Source organism: Motacilla alba, chromosome 17 (assembly GCF_015832195.1).
Source record: "Motacilla alba alba isolate MOTALB_02 chromosome 17, Motacilla_alba_V1.0_pri, whole genome shotgun sequence".
Classification (NCBI taxonomy): Eukaryota; Metazoa; Chordata; class Aves; order Passeriformes; family Motacillidae; genus Motacilla; species Motacilla alba.
This window is the reverse complement of record NC_052032.1, coordinates 8491018-8509280: the sequence shown is the minus strand read 5'-3', so window position 1 is coordinate 8509280 and position 18263 is coordinate 8491018. Positions and strand designations below refer to the sequence as shown.

The 18263-nt window shown below is 56.6% G+C and overlaps 3 protein-coding genes, 1 long non-coding RNA gene and 2 other non-coding genes across 7 annotated transcripts; 2 read left to right on the top strand and 4 right to left on the bottom strand.

Moving 5' to 3' along the window:
* Positions 1 to 1976: 1976 nt before the first annotated feature.
* DIPK1B (divergent protein kinase domain 1B) lies at positions 1977 to 8509 on the top strand. Its single transcript, XM_038156577.1, has 5 exons — positions 1977 to 2199; positions 4488 to 4622; positions 5827 to 5934; positions 6062 to 6238; positions 6747 to 8509. The coding sequence occupies exons 1-5, from the start codon at positions 2137 to 2139 to the stop codon at positions 7557 to 7559; spliced, it is 1296 nt and encodes a 431-aa protein (XP_038012505.1). The 5' UTR covers positions 1977 to 2136; the 3' UTR covers positions 7560 to 8509.
* A 1262-nt stretch (positions 8510 to 9771) lies between these two features.
* Positions 9772 to 13117, bottom strand: LOC119709167. The gene is made up of 4 exons (XR_005259290.1): positions 12824 to 13117; positions 12460 to 12568; positions 11667 to 11787; positions 9772 to 9945 (listed from the first exon to the last, which is right to left on the bottom strand). It is a non-coding gene; the product is annotated as an uncharacterized LOC119709167 (long non-coding RNA).
* On the bottom strand, positions 11187 to 11316 carry LOC119709252. The gene has a single exon (XR_005259310.1). It is a non-coding gene; the product is annotated as a small nucleolar RNA SNORA17 (small nucleolar RNA).
* LOC119709251 lies at positions 12091 to 12224 on the bottom strand. Its single transcript, XR_005259309.1, has one exon. It is a non-coding gene; the product is annotated as a small nucleolar RNA SNORA17 (small nucleolar RNA).
* A 457-nt stretch (positions 13118 to 13574) lies between the features above and the next one.
* MRPS2 (mitochondrial ribosomal protein S2) lies at positions 13575 to 15334 on the bottom strand. Of its 2 annotated transcripts, none has more exons than XM_038156498.1 (4): positions 15292 to 15334; positions 15147 to 15212; positions 14894 to 15023; positions 13575 to 14441 (listed from the first exon to the last, which is right to left on the bottom strand). In XM_038156498.1, exons 1-4 carry the CDS (start codon positions 15317 to 15319, stop codon positions 13898 to 13900), a joined length of 768 nt encoding a protein of 255 aa, XP_038012426.1. In that variant the 5' UTR covers positions 15320 to 15334; the 3' UTR covers positions 13575 to 13897. The 2 variants fall into 2 exon arrangements, with proteins under 2 accessions (XP_038012426.1, XP_038012427.1); XM_038156499.1 differs by having other exon boundaries at positions 15147 to 15209.
* Positions 15335 to 15423: 89 nt separating this feature from the next.
* On the top strand, positions 15424 to 16450 carry C17H9orf116 (chromosome 17 C9orf116 homolog). Its single transcript, XM_038156500.1, has 3 exons — positions 15424 to 15626; positions 15695 to 15773; positions 15916 to 16450. Exons 1-3 carry the CDS (start codon positions 15562 to 15564, stop codon positions 16114 to 16116), a joined length of 345 nt encoding a protein of 114 aa, XP_038012428.1. The 5' UTR covers positions 15424 to 15561; the 3' UTR covers positions 16117 to 16450.
* Positions 16451 to 18263: the final 1813 nt, after the last annotated feature.

Here is an 18263-nt window from a genome sequence, read left to right as displayed (position 1 = left end):
GCGAGCGAAAGAATTCCCAGGGAGGAGCTGAGCATTGGCTGATCCCGGCATCTTGTGGATGCTGACAGCGCCTGCGGGAGCATTTCCCCCACCTTCGAGCTACACAGCTCTGGGAGCCCGCCTGATGCTGCAGCCCATCCTGCCAGTGCCAGGGGAATTTTGGGGAGGGGAGACAGCCCTTGCACAGGGGCAGCAGCCCAGGTAGTGCATCCCTGGTGCCAGGTGCCTGGGATAGAAACCAGAGATGGGCACCGTGGGGAGAGATCTCACTTCCCTTCTGCGTTGAATATAAGGAATCATCACACCTGCAGAATTTTTATTACTCTTTTTCATTGGATTAATTAATCATTCAGTGATAACTGCTCATTAGGCATTCTAACAATCAATACTAATCACTTAATTACTCGGCATATTGCAGCTTGGGATGGTCTGCTCATTCCTAATTAGATTTGCTGGACAATCCACCCCTGAATTTTGCAGAGCCCCACAGCAGAATTCTGTGGATTTCAAGCCATCCTCAGCCCTGGCCTGGGTGTGTAATCTCCCATCTCCATCGGGGATTCTTCCCCCACCCTTGGCCTCCAAAATCAGGGCTCAAGTCAGAAGGAGCTGCCAGAGCAGGGTGAGCAGGGAGTGTGGAATGCATCCAGCAATGCACCTTCCTGTCCCTGCTGTTTCCCAAATTACCAACCCCACCATCAAAAATAAATTTCAGAGGCTCTTCTTCTTTCCTGTCTTAATTAACACTAAAAATAAGAACCTGCTGCAGAACCATCCTGGCTTCAGTGGGATGGCAAAACCTTCCTTGACAGGGGCTGTGGGTGGCCGAGGTGACGTTCACTGTCCCCGTTCCTGTCACCGCTGCGGGCAATGTCAGCCCAGCCCACACAGAGGTCAGGGCACAGCCCTGGAGCAGCAGAGACCTCCTCGGGGTTAAAAGCAGGCGGCAAACACGCTACAGGATTTGAGAGGTTTCAGGCAGTTTTGTGTGATGCTTCTTATTCATCACCATGATTTGGATTAGTCCAGCCAAGGCTTTTGCTCATTAGGCCCTGATTACTCGGTGCTTGGCACTCACACTGAGGGGGATCTGGGCTCTAAGTGACCGGTTTGTTTTCAAAGGTCATTTTGAGCCAAATTTAGAAGGAAGGAGCAACCTGAGCCATGAAAAGGGGGCAAACAGATAATCTGAAGATTTGCTGATAGCCAGCAGGGAATTTTCTTAACAGTGTCCTCATGACTGAGTCTCCCAGATCATTTCCCATCACATTATTGGCTCCCTGTCCCCCTTGCTCTAACTTACCTGTGCACACAGGATCCCCCTGCATGGGGCTGTCCCTGGCCTGTCGGACACAAAGTCTTGCTGTGAGGTTTCCCTGCCCGGCTGCAGTGCAAACAGAGAGAACCAGTGCTGCTGCTGGGCTTCAGGCTGGGGAGAAGACCCAGCGAGGAGGAGAAGGAGTGCCAGTGATGCCAGGGCTCAGGCCAGAGGGGTGCAGCCCCCGGGCTGTGCTCGCAGGTTACCTGCTGTGGGCAACAAGGAGGGAGTCTGGCCATCTGCCACCCAAAATGGCTTTGAATAAACCTGGAGCTGCTGTGAGTGCTGGGGGCCAGGTGGGATCACCACCTCCACAAACCCCTCCCTGCTCTGCCAGGATCATCAACCAGGGCTGGGACAGCCCTGTGTGGTGGGGTGAGCCTGGGGACGGGATCCCCGAGTGGGTGGAACCCGGGAATGTGGGACGGGCACGGGGATGCGATCCTCAAGCGGGATGCGGGCGCGGATGGGACCCCCGGGCTGTGGCATGAGACCCGCGGGTGGGATACCCAGATGCGGACCGCCGGATTGGCCTTGACCCGGCGGGGCCGAGCCGGGCAGCAGCCCCCCGGCTCCCCGGGCTGCGGCGGAGCTGCGAGCGCCGCCCCCGCCTCCCGCACCGCCCCGCGCCGGGCGGAGCCGCCGAGCCCCGCGGGCCGGGCCGGGCGCTGCGGCGGAGCGAGCGGGCGGGCGGCGCGGCTGGGCCCCCCTTCCCCGGGAGCCCGGCCCCCCCCGGCCCCGGCGGCGGTGCGGGGGCCGCGGCCGCCCCGGCCATGCCCCCCGGAGCCTGAGGCCCGCGGCCGAGGGGCGCCCGCAGCATGCGGAGGATCCGGCGGCTGGTGCATCTGGTGCTGTTCTGCCCCTTCTCCAAGGGCCTGCAGGTACCGGCAGAAGGAGGATGCGCCGGGATGGAGGATGCGGGCTCGGGGATGCGCCGCGCCGCGGGGATGCGCCGGGATGGGGGATGCGGGCTCGGGGATGCCCGTCTCCGCATGCTGGCACCGGCCGTGCACAAAGGGACGCTCCGCCTCGGTTCCCCCGACGCCGGTGCGAGGAGCTGGGGGCCGGGCACCGGCACCGCGGGGCTCTGGAGCGGCACCGGGGGTCTGGAGCGGCAGCCGGGGCCGCAGCGGTTGCATAACCCGCGCCGCGCTCCGCCGTGCCGGAGCCGGGGAGCACCGGGGCAGCCCGCAGCGCTGGGTGAAGCCGCCGATGCAGAAGGGCAGGGACGGCTCCTTCCTTCTCTTTCTTTCTTTATTTTCCCTCCTCTTCCCATCCCTGAGCTTCCGAGGGGCCGGGCACCTCCCTCGGATCTCCAGGGATGCTGGGGCCAGGGATGTCAGGGATGCTGGAATGGGGGTTTTCTCTGCAGCTGTGGGATGAGAAAGCCTGACTGTGGCAAAGATCCTGGAGCGGAGGGGATGAGGGGACACGGCAAGGGATACCCGGTGGGCAGAGGGTGCTGGCAGGAGGTGGGTGCAGAGCTGGGAGTGCTGTGAAACAACCCCCGTGTTCCCAGGGGAGCCACAGGGATGGATTTTGTTGATGATGCATCCATTTTGCCTTTGAAGTCAGCCCCAGCCCAAAGTCACTTTCATATCCTCCAGAGTCACTCTAAAACTAAACACAGCAACTCTCACAGGATAACACCCTTCAGTGTTATTCCCCTGCAGGGAAGGCAATGGGGAGAGAAACCCCTGTGCCTTGAGACTGAGGCACTGGAGGAACCCTCAAAATCCAAGCAAAGCTCAGGGGAACCTCTCATTGAAATGCATCCCCCACTCCCACGTTTCTTTCCACTCTTTAGGGGATGACGAAGCCACGAGCTCCCCATGCCATGCCCAGGCAGCAGTCCTGACTCCCCTTGTGCCCCAGGAACGTGATGGATTCTAAGTCAGAATAAGTTAAAAGTGACATTTTGGCTATTCCAGGGCTCTCCAAGACATATCTCTAGTGGGAAGTCCCTGGAAAAGCCCCTTTGCTGAGGGCAGGGGGCCTCATGCACCCACCTGGGGCAGTTTTGGGGGGCTGCTGTGCTGGGGGGATCTCAGGTCTCAGTGTGTCTGACTTCTGGGCCATGAGCTGGTTCTCAGCTCACAGGAGCAGCCACCCCACACTTTGTCTTTGCCAAGTCCTGGCTGTGCTTGGCTTCCCTTTAATTTAATTTCACGTTAATTAGCGGTGCCATTGCTTCACAGGCAAGCTGGGCACCCTGGCCCTCTTCACACTTTGGGGTTTCTAATTAATGGGAGAAATGTCATGATCTTGAGGCAGACCTGCCTGCTCTCACCCTCACTGCCCGTGCTGTGGCTCCCAGAGCCCTGACAGCTCCTGGGAAGGGGCTGAGGAGGAGCATTTTGGAGGTGGGGAGTGGTTTTGGGCTACAAGACCCAAGCGAGGATCCCTGGCAGGTTTTAAAGGTGCTGCACCCACTCAGACCCAGCCCTATCCTGGCAGCAGGTCGTGAGGAGGGAGGAGGGTTTGGAGGTGGCCAAAGGCTGAGGGTTCTGTAGAATTACCTATAGAAAAGGGATGGAAGGGTTTGTTTAGTGCAAGGATTCATTCCCTGCCCTTTTGCTCTGTTACACAAGCCAGGTGAGCAGCTCTCTTGCAGGAGGCCAGATGGCAGCAGTGCTGCTGTGCCAGGGTCAGGGGGGAGGAAACAAAGCCAAAAAACCAAAATCCTGCCGAGAGCCTCTGAGTTGTTCGCACAGAGCATCACCCGTGAGCTCCCAGGTTTGTTACTCACCCACTCCCACACGGGAACTGCTGTCGGGAGCTTCCCCTGCCCGTGGGGCTTTGTAAAAGGGGGATTCTCCTGAGAGGGGTCCCCCCAAACAGGAGCAGAGCTCCTGCAGCCCCACAGGGGTGCCCCAGGCTTTCACAGGGCTGCAGAGCGGGAGGATGTGGCCACAGCTCCCAGGCACGCACAGCATCCAGCTCCTTGCAGCCCGGCCCAGTAATCCCCCTGCTTTTAGGGAATTTTAAGTGACCTACTTGCAGCAGGAGTTGCATAAGAGACTGATGAATATATATAAAAAAGGCTGAAGGTTTCCCCAGCGCTCAGGTCGGTTTGTGTGGCAGAAGCCATCCTCGGCCAGCTGCTGCTGCCCTGGGCAAAGCCCTGCCCTCCCAAAAGGGTTTCAACAGTTTTTCCTTTGCCTTGCAGGGCCGCCTCCCGGGCATCAAGGTGAAGTACCTGCTGGTGGTGTGGCTGGGCATCTTTGTGGGCAGCTGGGTGGCCTACATGCACTACTCGTCCTACTCGGAGCTGTGCCGCGGCCACGTCTGCCGGATGATCATCGTGAGTGGCAGCGCAGCCCCGTGGCTCCTCTTCGGGCTGGGTGGGGCTGAGGGAGCCCCAAAGCTGGGAGGAGGAGCCCTCCTGGCAGCCGCTGCCCTGGTGCTGTCCCCGACACGGCACGGAGCTCGGAGCAGCAGGGGTGACCTTACCCTGCCAGGGTGAAACAGTTCCATGAGGTGTCAGAGGGAAGCAGCCGGGGCAGGCGTGGGCAGATCCGTGTCTGTGCAGGTGAAGCTGGAATGTCAGGGCAGGGAGCAGGATCTGTGGGCAGGGACAGCATCACACCAGTCCCCTCTGGGCTCTGCAGAGCGGGAGGAAAAAGGGAGCACTCAGTCCATGGTACCTGTCTGTGACTGCTGAGGAGCCCCAAGGAAAGCAGCAGAGCTCCGTGTGGCAGCCTGGCTCTGTGTTTTGCCCCGTTTGGGGTTTGCAGTGTGGTGTGTGTTCCGTGTTCCCCGTGGGATGTCCCCAGGAGTGCTGTGTGTGCCTCTGGCATGGGTGTGGGTCTCAGCCCAGCCCAGGGGAGGAAGGGGAGCTGGGCTGTGTCAGAACAAGCCTCGTTGATCAATCCCTCAGCAGAGAAGGGAGGCAGGAATTGCCATAACAACAGCGACGATCGTTTAATTTGATTTTCTGCCTGACTCCGACCGCGGGGTCTCGGGTACTAATTCCTGCTCGGAGCTGGGGCTTCCAGGCACCGTGTCTGGCCGTGTCCCCTGCGAGCAGGTCCAAGGGTTAATTCCCATCCACAGCAGAAAAAAAAGGAAAAGATGCAGTGAATGTCTGCAGCTCCAGCTTCCAGCCCTGAGGCTGCCGTGGCCTCGCTGAGGAGCTGCAGAGCTGCAGCCTCTCCTGCCCAGGGAAGTCTCCAGCTCCAGCCTGGCTGCGGATCAGAGCCACTGTCTGTCCCTGTCCCTGCTACCCCCGGGACTGGGGCCAGCCTGCTCCACAGCAGGGACTGGTGCTCTGCTGAGCAGCCTGTGCATCCTCACCCAACTCTGCGCTGCCCTCTCGTCCAGCCAGGAAGTTCTCCCAAACCCCTGGATTTGCAGCAGCAGCATCCAGGAACAAATCCCTGAGATTCCTCCAGCAGCACAGGAGTCCCTGCCAGCTCAGCCCCACCACGCCCAAGGCACTGAGCCATCCCTAAGGGCCAGTAGAAATCTGTCCCTGCTGAGCTCCTCTCTCTCCTTGCCCTCCCCAGTGTGACCAGTACAAGAAAGGGATCATTTCTGGCTCCACGTGCAAGGACCTGTGTGAGGAGCGCAGCCTCCTGTTCCAGCACTGCCTCTCCTCCTCCCCCAGCCAGCAGGTAGGTCTGTGCCCCCCACCCGTGCCAGGGCTGGGCACCAGCACCAAACCCTGCACATCTCCCCCTCTGCCCATCCCAAACCAGAAGCCAGCTCCTTCCACCTGCTGTCCCCCTCCCTGTGCTCCAGGTTTACAGAGGGCTCTGGAGGGACAGGGAGGTGATCATCAAATGTGGCATCGGGGAAGCCCTGAGGGCCGACAGCCGCCCGGACGCTGTGCCCAGGAGGGACGTGGTGCTCTTCGACAAACCCACCCGGGGAACCTCCATGGACGAGTTCAAGGAAATGCTCCTCAACTTCCTGAAGGTCAGTGCAGGGCCCTGTGGGGTCCCACAGGCCTGGGGTGGCTCCTGCGAGTCAGAAACGCCGATTGTGTTTTTCCTTCCCTTTGAACGAGAGCTCCTCCTTCCCGTGCCCCCCACCCACTGCTGGGTGCCCGTGCCATGTGCTGATTCGTGGAGGAAGTGAGTTCTTCCCTGTGAGATTTCAGTGGCAGCATCCCTGCAGGTGGCTGTGCCACGGCTGTGGGTGGCATCTGTGCTGGGCAGAGCTGATTTGGTGGCCCTGGTAGTTACCCCGTTGGGGCTTCTGCAGCAGTGGTGGGGTAGCAGCTCTGGCAGGAGGCTCTAGAGCAGCCCTGAGGCTGGTAGAATTCTGCTGGAGCTGGATGCCCACACATGGTGTGGCTTTTTCTGGAGTGTCACCATTTCCTCCTCTCCCCAGCTCATTCTTTGCTCCCCGTTTGGTTTTGTGATGTGATACCCAAACACGGAGAGCTGTGAGGCTCTGATGCCACTTCTCGTGCTGTTTGCAGTCCAAGCTGGGGGATCAGCCATCTCTTCCTGCCCTGGTGAGCCGGATCATCACCATGGCAGACGTGAACCGTGACAGGAAGGTGTCCCTGGCAGAGGCCAAATCCATCTGGGCGCTGCTTCAGCTCAACGAGTTCCTCCTCATGTTCTCCTTGCACGAGAAGGAGCACACGGCCAAGCTGCTGGGGCACTGCGGGGACCTTTATGTCACCGAGAAGATCCCCCACACCTCCCTCTACGGGGTGGACGTCCCCCCTTTCCTGCAGTCCCTGCTGCCTTCCCTCGCCCACCAGCTCATCCACCAGTGGTTTGCGCCGGCCTGGCCCCGGCGCGCCAAGATCGCCATCGGCCTCCTGGAGTTCGTGGAGGAAATCTTCCACGGGACCTACGGGAACTTCTACATCTGCGAGAGCAGCCTCAGGAACGTGGGCTACAACGACAAGTACGACTTCAAGATGGTCAACCTGCGCAAGGTGGCGACGGAGATGACAATCAGAGGCTTCCTCAAGGGCCGGCACTGTGAGCAGAACGGGGACTGCACCTACGGGCGGGACTGCACGGCCACGTGTGACAAGCTCCTGAAGCAGTGCAAGAGTGACGTGGTGCAGCCCAACCTGGCCAAGGTGTGCGGGCTGCTGCAGGACTATCTGCTCTATGGAGCTCCCCTGGAGCTGAAGGAAGAGCTGCAGAAGCAGCTCCGAACTTGCATGACCCTCAGTGGCCTGGCCAGCCAGATGGAAGTGCACCATTCCCTCGTGCTCAACAACCTCAAGACCTTGCTCTGGAAGAAGATTTCCAACACCAAATATTCCTAACGGGGGAAGCACGGCCCTGCAGTTTCCAATCTGCGAGCTTGGAGTGAGGTCCAAGGGCTGAAGGCCTGTTTCTCCATCCTCTCCCCCCCAGGATAAACACACCCTGCACAGGGAGTTCAGCAGAGCTGCGGCCCCTTCTCCTTCATGGAAAACCAAGCGTCATGACTTGCACCACCCAGCAGGATCAGGGATGGGTCGGCAGGAGCGGAGCTGGGCTGAGCAGGCCTGGGGGAGGAAGGAGACACGGAAAGGGATAAGGAAGCAGAGCCCAGCTGGATGCATCAAACTGTTCCTTGATGAGCAGGAAAGCAGAGCAAAGCGTTGGGAGTGAATCATTCATGCTGTACTTGTCACATCTCCTTTTGAGGAACGGCTCTGATGTAAATAAACAGCTTTTACGTGAATCACACCCGTCCATCAATAGCCAAACAGCAGCCTGTTCATACCAGCTTGTTTGTGATCTAAAAAGGAGGAAAAGGTAGATTTCCCCTTTCAAAAGTCTCTCCTTAAGTGTCTGAATCATCTGCCATCAGCTCCAGCTGTCACACAGGAAGCAGATCAGCTGTCTGTTGCACCGCGGAGAATCCTGGCAGTTCCTTGGTTCCGTTTTTAAGTGCCTGACCCTGACGGTGATGCCGTGGCTTGCGAGAGGCTCCCCCCGGCTGCTCCTGCCCCAGTCTGGAATTGGCAGCAGAAGCCATTCCCTCACGTGGCCGCTCTGGAAGCGGCCGAGGCCAAGGATGGCTTAAAGGCAAAGGGCTAAACACGAACCGTTGTGACCCCTCTGCTCGGGTGTCACTGCCCACCGCGCTCGGAGCAGGGATAAGCCAACCCCTCCGTTTAATTCTCCAAAAACTAAGCTGGGCTTGCCCTGCAGAGGTTGAAGGTTAATACCAGAATAATCCAGTGCTTCTCTCATTATTAAAATGAATTTCCAGGCAAAGCTTTTAGCAGGTCTCCAGACATTCTTTTTTGGCTGTGTCTGAGCTCCCAGGGCTCCAACTACGGCTGTTGCCTTGAAATGCTCAATTATAGCAATCGTACAGCTCTGGGCAGGGAGGAAGAGCTGGAGAAACTCCCCCAAGGTTGCTCAGTTCCCAGCACAGCCATATTCCTGCTGCTGGAGCACGTGCTGCTTCTCCTGCCAACAATCCCATAGGGAAGCGAGCGTGCAGCTGATGTGCAATCCAAAAATAAAAATACACCTGAGACGGCAGCACCAGTGCAAATTTAGGAGCCCTTTGGGGAGAAAGATGAGGATTTTCCTTCTGTTGGTTCTTTAGGATCCTCATCACCTCTCACTGGGCTCGTTTTGGTGTCAGGGGTGCTCAGTGTCCAGCCAAGCCACCAGAGCTCGGTCCCTGCTGAGGAGTGGCCCGTGAGATGGGATTTATCCCCAGGATTTTGTTTTTAAGGGCTCCTCAGCCTGGATTGGGCAGGGGCACTGCCAAGGTCCCGTCTGCAGGTGCAGGGGAGGGAAAGGCAGGGCTGGGATTCCCTGGAATTCAGCACAAAGCACCAGGCTCCTCATCCCTTGTGTCCTGCATCCCCATGGCAACAGCTCCCCAGACAAATCCATCTCCTCCTGCCAGCAGCAGAGGAATCCAAGGCCCTGCCAGGATCCCCTCCTCAGGGTGGCAGATAAACCATCCTTCCCTCCATTGTTTACTCCCACCAAATCCCTGCTGTTCCCTTCCCTCAAAGCACCCGGAGAAGTGGAGGAAAACAATTTCCCCAACGTCAGAACCTCTAAATGTTCATGAAGAGGTGGCCCCTGTAACTGAGAGACCAGGCCCCGAGAGTTTAATAGAAATAAAGACACTCGTGACAGCAATTGTTCATTAATGCACGCCCCCGTGGCCCTGGACACTCCCAGGAATTGTGCTCATCACCAATAAAAAACACAAAAGCGAGTGCAGTTTACAAACCACTTTGGGATACAGGAGAGAAAGGAGTCAAGGAGGAGAGAAATGAGTCAAGGCAAAGCTGTTAAACACTCAAATTCCTCCAGATTCCCCACAGGAGATGCTAAAAAAGCCAGGTCCCTCAAAAACTGATAATCCGATCTCACTGGATCCCCTTTGTGCTCCAAGGGATGGAGGTAAAACCTTAAATTGCTTCAAAACAATCCTAAATTCTCACACCACAAAGTCTTACATCCTAGAATGGTTAAAAATAGCATTACTTGGGGTGCTACAAACGCACAGCAGAATGCTTTCAGTCTTGTAGGTGGCATCTTTATTTAGGTTTATTTTTTATTTAAATCCTTCTTAACCATGTAGAGAAAACACAGCTGATCAAAGTTTCAGGAATCTCCAAGCCATCAGACGTGGATGCTGCCAAGCAGTTCTCAGTTTGTCAGACATTCTGCAGCTCAAGGCATAATCTGCAAATAAAAAATAAAAATAAAAATAAAAATAAAAATAAGGCCCAGGATGTGAGAAAAGTTGAGGAAGAGGCAAGAAAAGGAGCAAGAAGGTCAATGCTGATGAGCTGATGAACCCTTGCCATGCAGACTCTGCTGCCCTCACTGTCTTGGGATTCTCCCCAGAGTTTTCACACCCCAGAGGAAATAAAGATGAAATACAGAATGAAATCACATTTTAATGCTCTGTCATCAGGGTTCACAAGGAAACCTTGAGACAGGGATTTCCTTCAGTCCGGAAGGACACGGCACAAATTTAGGAGAAGCTCTCTGGCGTGACATCAGAAGGGTTTGGGAAAAGTATCTGGCTGGGGGAGTTCAGGAAAGGGATAACTGAAGAGCAGGATAGCTGGAGCCTGCTCTGGGTTATTCCATCACTCCCTAAAATCCAAGGTGAGTTTGCCAACCCTGGTGCAGAGCCAAGCTATTAATAGTGCAGGGAAAAAACCCTGGGCTCATTCCAGCCTTTAAAGCCATGACATAAACCAGTCCTTGATGGTGGAGGGCTGTGCTATGCGCAGAGAGATTTTTAATTTCTCTCTAAACCACTTCATGTAAAACATTCACGTTTTCCACAGCTGAGAGCCAGCTTTTCCTTCAGCAAAGCAATATCCATCCACGGCCTGGGAGAGCTGCCTGGGGAAGGGCAGCTCCGGTAAAAGGCATCAGGAAAATGTTCATGGTTCTGCTGCGGGAGTTCTAAAGAGGCACTCATTAGCACTCAGTGCCCACACGGGACCCCCGGGGTGAGGAAAGCCTGGTGAAAAACCCCAAACACAGCTTGCAGGGTCAAAAGAAGATTGCAGGGTTAAAAGAAGTCAAGAAATTTAAATAAAGAGCTGCATCCTCAAGCACTACCACATCCCCACAACCTCATTAACATTCTTCTCCAAAGCCAGTGACTTTGCCAATGGAAGGGCTCACTTTGTGCCACTGAGGCCCCTCTGGCCCTGTCAGGAGGTTTCCCATTTAGCAGAGCCAGAGTCACTCACTGTCACACTCAGGGTCACAATCTCTGCGTGCCCAGAGCTGTTCTCACCGTTTCTGGGGTCCCTCAAGAAGGGACAGTGACACACAGATACAGGGACACCTGTGCACAGGGTTTGGCACGGCAAAAGGCGTCCCCGAGGAAGAGAAGGACTCAAGGACAGCGTCCACCCCCACCATTCCCCATAAAGGCAAGAGAGCAGGAGCAGAGCAGGAATGTCAGGCTGTTGAGCAATCCTGAGAGCTCACAGGGCTCGGAGCACCAGGGAAGACCTCGCCTGTTGCTGTGTGCCACCGAATGACACAGCCGCGGCACTGCAGCCACGCCTGCAACACTGGGGCAGGGCCGGCAGCTCCCAGCACTGCAGCCACGCCTGCAACACTGGGGCAGGGCTGGCAGCTCCCAGCAGCGCAGCCACTCCTGCAACACGAGCTGGGGCAGCTCCCAGCAGTGCAGCTAGGCCTGCAACATGAGCTGGGGAAGGGCTGGCAGCTCCCAGCAGCGCAGCCACTCCTGCAACACTGGGGCAGGGCTGGCAGCTCCCAGCACTGCAGCCACGCCTGCAACACTGGGGCAGGGCTGGCAGCTCCCAGCAGTGCAGCCACTCCTGCAACACTGGGGCAGGGCTGGCAGCTCCCAGCAGCGCAGCCACTCCTGCAACACGAGTGGGGCAGCTCCCAGTACTGCAGCTCACCTGGGCAGGGCTGGCAGCTTCCAGCAGCGCAGCCACACCTGCAACACGAGTGGGGCACCTCCCAGCAGTGCAGCTCACCTGGGCTGGGCTCCTCCGGGTCTGCCTCGGCTCAGGGCTGCCTCTGGAGAAGGGGGAAAGACAGGGACAGCCTTTAGAGACACCCCAAAGCTTGGTTACACAGCTGCTGTTCCACTGGCAGCGGGAATTTAAAAGGAATGAATGAACAGCACAGGAATGTTTTGATTTTCTGACAGGATGAACTCCCAGTGTTGCCATGTGGTTTTACAGATCACTTCCACTTGTTTTCTCTAACACAGGATCAGAAACCCACGTGCTGCACAGAACAGAACCTTCTGGAACACCCTGATCTCACACTCCAAGCAGCTCAGAGCTGGTTTTCCCTGTCTCCGTTCAGGCTGATAAGGATGTCAGGCTATCAATCACTCTGAGTGCTCACGGGGTGCAGAACACACGAGCGTAGAACATAGCCTGGGTCTCTCTTGCCACTCTTTGACACAAAGATGCCACAGCAGCCATCTCTGCAACGCCAGTGGCAGCCTGGGGGAACAAATCACCCCAAAAAATGTAATTATGGGTGGATGTCCATGCCTGGAAGTGTTCAGGGCCAGGCTGGATGCAGCTCTGAGCAGCCTGGGAGAGCGGAAGGAGTGCTTTCCAACCCAAACCATTCCCTGATTCTGTTGTGTTTAAAAGAAGATTTTATCCCTGTTTAAAAGCAGTGCTACCGAGGTATTTGCTGCACGTGCAGTGCCACGTGTAACACTCCACTTACAGTCAGCAAGGCGGCTGAAGCTTGCTGGGGCAGCCTTCTCCTGAAGGATCACCCTCCATTTCTGAAGTCACACCATTCTGGTCATTTTATTTTTTTGTCCACTGCCAGGCTGAAGAATGAAAAACAAAGGAAAAATTGTGTGAATAATCGCCTAACAGCCTTTTTTTAGCTAAGCATGCAACTTAAATGGAAACCAGATAATTACAACAGTCAAAATGAGGGTATCCACTGAAATTCATGCTAGCTACTGAAATAACTGAAAATATTTTCCTGAAAACCTGAAAGCCGAATTTTTTTCCTTTTTTTCAGTGGAGTATATTAAAAAATACACATCTAGCCCCCCGGGGCCGCTCCCCCGCCTCACCTCGCTCGTGTTCCGCAGCCGCTCAGCGCCGGGGCCGGCGGGAAGCGGTCCCGGCCCTGAGGGAGCCTCGCCACAACATGGCGGGGAAGGCGCAGCTGTGGAGCCGCCTCTACCAGCACCGGCTTCCTGCACCTGAGGGACGCAGGGCTTCCCGCTGGCCCCGCCGGGAGAGGCCGAGGCCGGTGCCTATCCCGATCCCAGTCCCGATCCCGGTCCCTCTGAGGCGCCGCCGCCGCTCCGCTCCCGCCGCCGCTCCGCTCCCGCCGCCCCGCGCTCGCCGAAAGGAAAAGGACGGGGGTCCCCTCACCTCCCCCTTATATAGTGCGGGAACATGCGCGCGTGCGCACTCGCTCTCCCGCCTGCGAGCGCTCCCTGCCGGGCGGGAGGACCAAGAACCGGGAGAGGGCGGGGCTGGGAGCGCGGCCGGGGACACGGAGGGGACACGGGAGGGGACATGGGACACCGGACGGGACACAGAGCCCTGCCCAGGACTGCTCTAGGGCCTCCCACGGAGACACGAGGATACTAAAGGATGGCTATTCCTTTTCTCAGCTGCTCCTGGAGTCCCTCACCTCCCGCGGTGGCAAAGGTTGGGGTCCCAGCGTGTCCTGGGACAAAGTGGAGACCCTCTCACCCTGCATCAGCCACCTGGAAATATCCCCAGCTTGGGGACATCCCTTCCGTCCCATTGCCTTGACTGCCCTGGCCAGACTCGCCATCCCATTCCACGAGGGAAAAACCCAAAAGAGGATCACAGGGATAAATCCCTTTATTCTAAGAACAGACACAAGATACAAGTGGTTTCAGGTGAGATCATGAGCTCAGGAAAGCCACAGGACAGTGGCACCTCCCTGCAACAGTGACAAACACAAGGGCAGGAGCCTGGCTCCATTTTCCCTTGCATTGCTCTGGACAATTTTTGGGGCTCGAGACCCTCTGTGGCTGTGACCGCTGTGGGACCCCCGTGCACAGGGCTGGGGGTCCCTTCCCAGCCAGCTGTGCCAAAAGGCAGGGCTGGAAGCAGAGCCAGTCCCGTGGAGCTGGAGCAGAGGCACCGAGCCCATCCCTGGGCCTCTACTTGCCCTCGGCTTTGCTCCTCAGCTCCTCGATGGCCTCGCTCTGCCGCCTCTTGTCCTTGGCGCGGATGATGGTCATCCTGAAGAGCTTGCAGTAGAGCTCCACGGCCGCGGGGCTGTCGTCATTCCCGGGGATGGGGTAGGTGATCAAGCACGGGTTGCAGTTCGTGTCCACCACGCCGACCGTGGGGATGTTCATCTTGGCCGCGTCGCGGATGGCCACGTGCGGCTCGAAGACGTTGTTGAGGGTGCTGAGGAACACCAGGAGGTCGGGCAGGCGCACGCCGGGGCCGAACTGGATGCGGGCGTTGGTGAGGAGCCCGCCCTGCCAGTAGCGGGTGTGCGCGTACTCCCCGCACGCCCGCGCCGTGCTCTCGACCAGGTGGCAGAACTGGCGCCGGCGGCTGACGAACAGGATGATGCCCCCTCGGTAAGCCACGTGCGCCGTGAAGTTGAGGGCCAGCTGCAGGTGCTGCACGGTCTGGTCCAGGTCGATGATGTCCTGGTCCAGGCGGCAGCCGAAGATGTAGGGCTCCATGAACCTGCGGGGGTGGCGGGAGGGCGGCACAGAGGGGGACACGGGGATGGGGTGTGCAGGCATGGAGCGTTTCTGGATGTGGGGGCTCCACAGGGACCACGCCATGCTCCTGCTCCTGGCTGATAGCACAGGAGTGCCCTGCTGAGAGCCCTCGTGCCCTGTGTCCCTCCCAGTACCCACACTGGGGGATCCCTGTACCCTGCCCCGTGTCTGTCCCTCCCAGTGCCCACACCGGGGGCATCCCTGTACCCTGCCCCATGTCTGTCCTTCCCAGTGCCCACACCGGGGGCATCCCTGTACCCTGCCCCATGTCTGTCCCTCCCAGTGCCCACATTGGGGGATCCCTGTACCCTGCCCTGTGTGGGCAGCTCCAGGCTCAGACCAATCCAGCAGATTGTGGTCTGGGGAAGCATTCCTGATGTCAACAAGCGCTGGATCACGAAAAGCATCACTCACCTGTGCCGACATCCCTTTTTGTGGCCCAGGTGCACCCGAGCATTGAAGAGATCTTTCAGGGTGAAAAGCTCCTTCACGCTGAAGAAGTCGGGGTGGCTGAGAGGCTCTGTCAGCAGCTTATCATCGTCAGCTGAGAGAGGGGAAACAAATACTCACTGTGCTTGGGGGAACGAGCCGGGAATCGGAGAGGCGCTGACACCGCCCGGGCATCGCTCAGGGGCTGGGGGTGCCAGGGGAGCCCGGCAGCACTCACCGCGGGGCCGGCTGCCTGCCGGGGCCGGGGCCGGGGCCGGGACGGTGCTGTAGAGCCGCGGGGCTGCTGCGGGACACAAACACGAGGGTCACACGGGGGTGGCCGGGGCGCTCCGGGCGGGACGGGGCCGGGCCGCGCCGCTCACCTGCCCGCAGGAGCCGCGGCACCGCCATGCTCCGAGCCCGCCGCAGGGCACGGAGACGGAGGAGGAGAAGGAGGAGGAGAGAGGGGGGAAGGTCAGCGGCGCTTTCCGCTTCCTGCGGGGCGGGGCGGGGCGGGGCGGGGCGGGGCGGGCGCACCCTCGGGGCGGTTGCTGTCGCTGTCGCTGTCGCGGTCGCTCCCCGCCCTCCGCCTTCGGTCGCCGGGTAACGCTCGCTCCCCGCGGCCCGGCCCGGCCCGGCCCGGCGGCTCCGCCATGGCCCAGCGCAGCCCGGGCGTGCCCCGCCGCTTCGAGGAGCTGACCTTGTACCGCGGCTACGGGTGAGCGGCGGCCCGGGCCGGCCCCGCTGCCCGCCCGCCGCCCGCGCTAGCTCTGCTCTCCCCCGCAGGCAGCCGCCGGCTCACCCCCGCTTCCGCACCGCCAACCAGAGCTACGGCAGCCGGGCCCCCACGGTGCACGAGCTGCCGGTACGGGCGCCCCGGGAGGATGGGAGACGCGGCCCAAAGCCGCATCCATCCCCACAGCCGGCCGGGATTTGCCGGTGCTGCCGATGTCGGCGTTTAAAACATCCCTACCCCCCTCTCCCCTCTCCCTTTGTCGCCCCCGCAGAGCTCCTTCCACACCCTCCCGCACAAGTTTTCGGATCACCTGGGCAGGATTGGCATGTGCAGGAACGAGAGCCTGAACACGTCGCTGGAGAAGAGCCACTGCACCGGCTCCGACACCTTCATCACCGCCTACGAGCACCTGGACTTCCACCCCAGCTACAACCCCAGCGGCCCCTCGCACTGCAGGGACCAGCCGCTGTAGGCAGCTTGTGTCCGCCTCGGGAAAACGCCCACAGCCAGCCTTGATCCTAAAGGGAGCCGCTGGATTGCAGAGGGAATGTTATTAGGAGTAACGTAGTGAAGATTTAATGCGGTTAAGTGTCAGTTAGGTAGCTCATGGGAAGCTTTTTACCTCATTTGTCAGCAGCATATAAATACTAGGACAACATAAATTCCGTTTTTATCCCCTTATCCCCTTCTCTGTCACTAGTGATCCCTTACACTCTTGCCTTATGTACTATATATCCTTAAAATTAAGTTTTAAACTGCTTCTCTACTGTTTAATGAATAATAAATTTCTAAGTTTTCCAGAGTTATTCATTAACTCTTTGGGTTTCTTGTAGAAAGTTCGGGTTTCTTCTCTCTCCAAACTACAAAGTTTTAAGAAATTATTCAAATAATGACAAATAATCAAAAAGAAGATTTTTTTTAAAGTTTTATTGGAACAACTGTAGGTACAGGCAAAGAAACTGCATCACTTGGACAGTGACTGCACTGAAAGAACGCCTGAACATTTTTGGCTTTAAAATGAGTTTTTAAGAGAAACTACTCTGCCTGTTTATGGATGAGAAACAGTCCCACCTCACAGGTGTAACACAACAGTCAAAATGAGCATAATATTATTCAAACTGTTTGCTAAAAATATAAATAATGAGTGGAACATTATGTCCAAACAGCACTGCAAGTGATGCTCTTCACATGTCAGAAACATTCCCTGTGTGTGGCATGTGGTGACAGCTGGGAAGATCCCCCCAGCTGCAAACACACCAAAAATAATAAAGTGGAACAGGTAAATAAACTGAGCAGAAAAGGGCGTGAAAAGTTAACATTGCAAAGATTTAACAGCTGAAAATAAATCGGCAGCCCTCTTCCATTTGTTGTGATCCTCGCGTCAGAGTCTAGACAATACCTGGAGCTTCTTTAGAACTTCCCTTTCTTCTCCTGAAATGAGAAACGACAAAGTGCTGCATCAATAGAAATAGTTGTGACAATGTTACATGTATTTTTATCCACTGATTGTTCTGCAGGTGGCATAATTTAGGGATAAGGCTGCCTCTTAAAACTATGAACAGAGTGGATTCTGTCACACGTTTTCCCAGTGCATCTGAAAACACGCACCTCTTCTTTCTTGCCTCCATTTCTTCCTTTTGAATTTTATTCTTGAAACCAGTTCCTTGGAAGAGTTTGGCATGCAGTGTCTCTAAGTGTTCACAGGTTACACCAAATACACTTTTTTAAAAAAGAAAATACCTGTACAAATTCAAAATACCCTCCTAAAAATGACTCATTTTACCACAAAGCATCTACCTGAAACAATCTCTTTCTACTCTGTCTTTTGAAAGGAAGATTTTCACATTTGCAGATAAAATTATGTGAGGCTGAACTATCACCAACTGAAGGGATGAAAAATTGAAAAGCTTTTACACTAATAAAAGAATTTGGGGCAGGGATGCTCCTGCCTTGTATAAAGAGCAGCTTCATGTCAAAACATGTGTTCCTAAAACAGCAGCAAATACCTGGGAATAAAAAAATTAAGGAATAAAAAAATTAAGGGAGTCCTTACTGTCCCTTGAGGATCCTTGAAGATTGTTCCCAGAGCACCCAAAACCAGTCACGGGGGTAAAAAATGGAGCAATAAAGCTCTTTTCAGATTTATCTGACAGCTGTGGTACTGCAGCCAGGACCTGTAACTCACCAGAGCCACAATAAAAAAGACCAAGTGGTTTAAGCACTTAATATCTAAATTAACAAGTTTTGTGCTCTGACTGGGAACAAAAATTAGCATTGTGCATTTTTTAAAAATATGAGCCAGCACTCATTAAAAAAAGGTAACTTAATGAGCTTTAGAAGAGCTGGGTTTATGGCTCCGTGTACCTGCTGCAGTAATTATAATTAATTGGTGTCCCAGGAGGGTGGGAGTAATGGGAAAAGGAGTTTCCTGGACACTCCCCAGAGCTGGCACTGGAGTGGCAGGGCTGTGCAGTCTGTGCCCACTCTGTGCCCTCCCTGGGGCTCTCATGGCCACTGTGAACAGGAACTAAAATCTGCTTTTGGAACTGCTTTTATCAAGATTCAGCCTTGAGAGACTCGTGCTGCAGCCCAACCTCGGTACCACGTGTGGGAATTCAC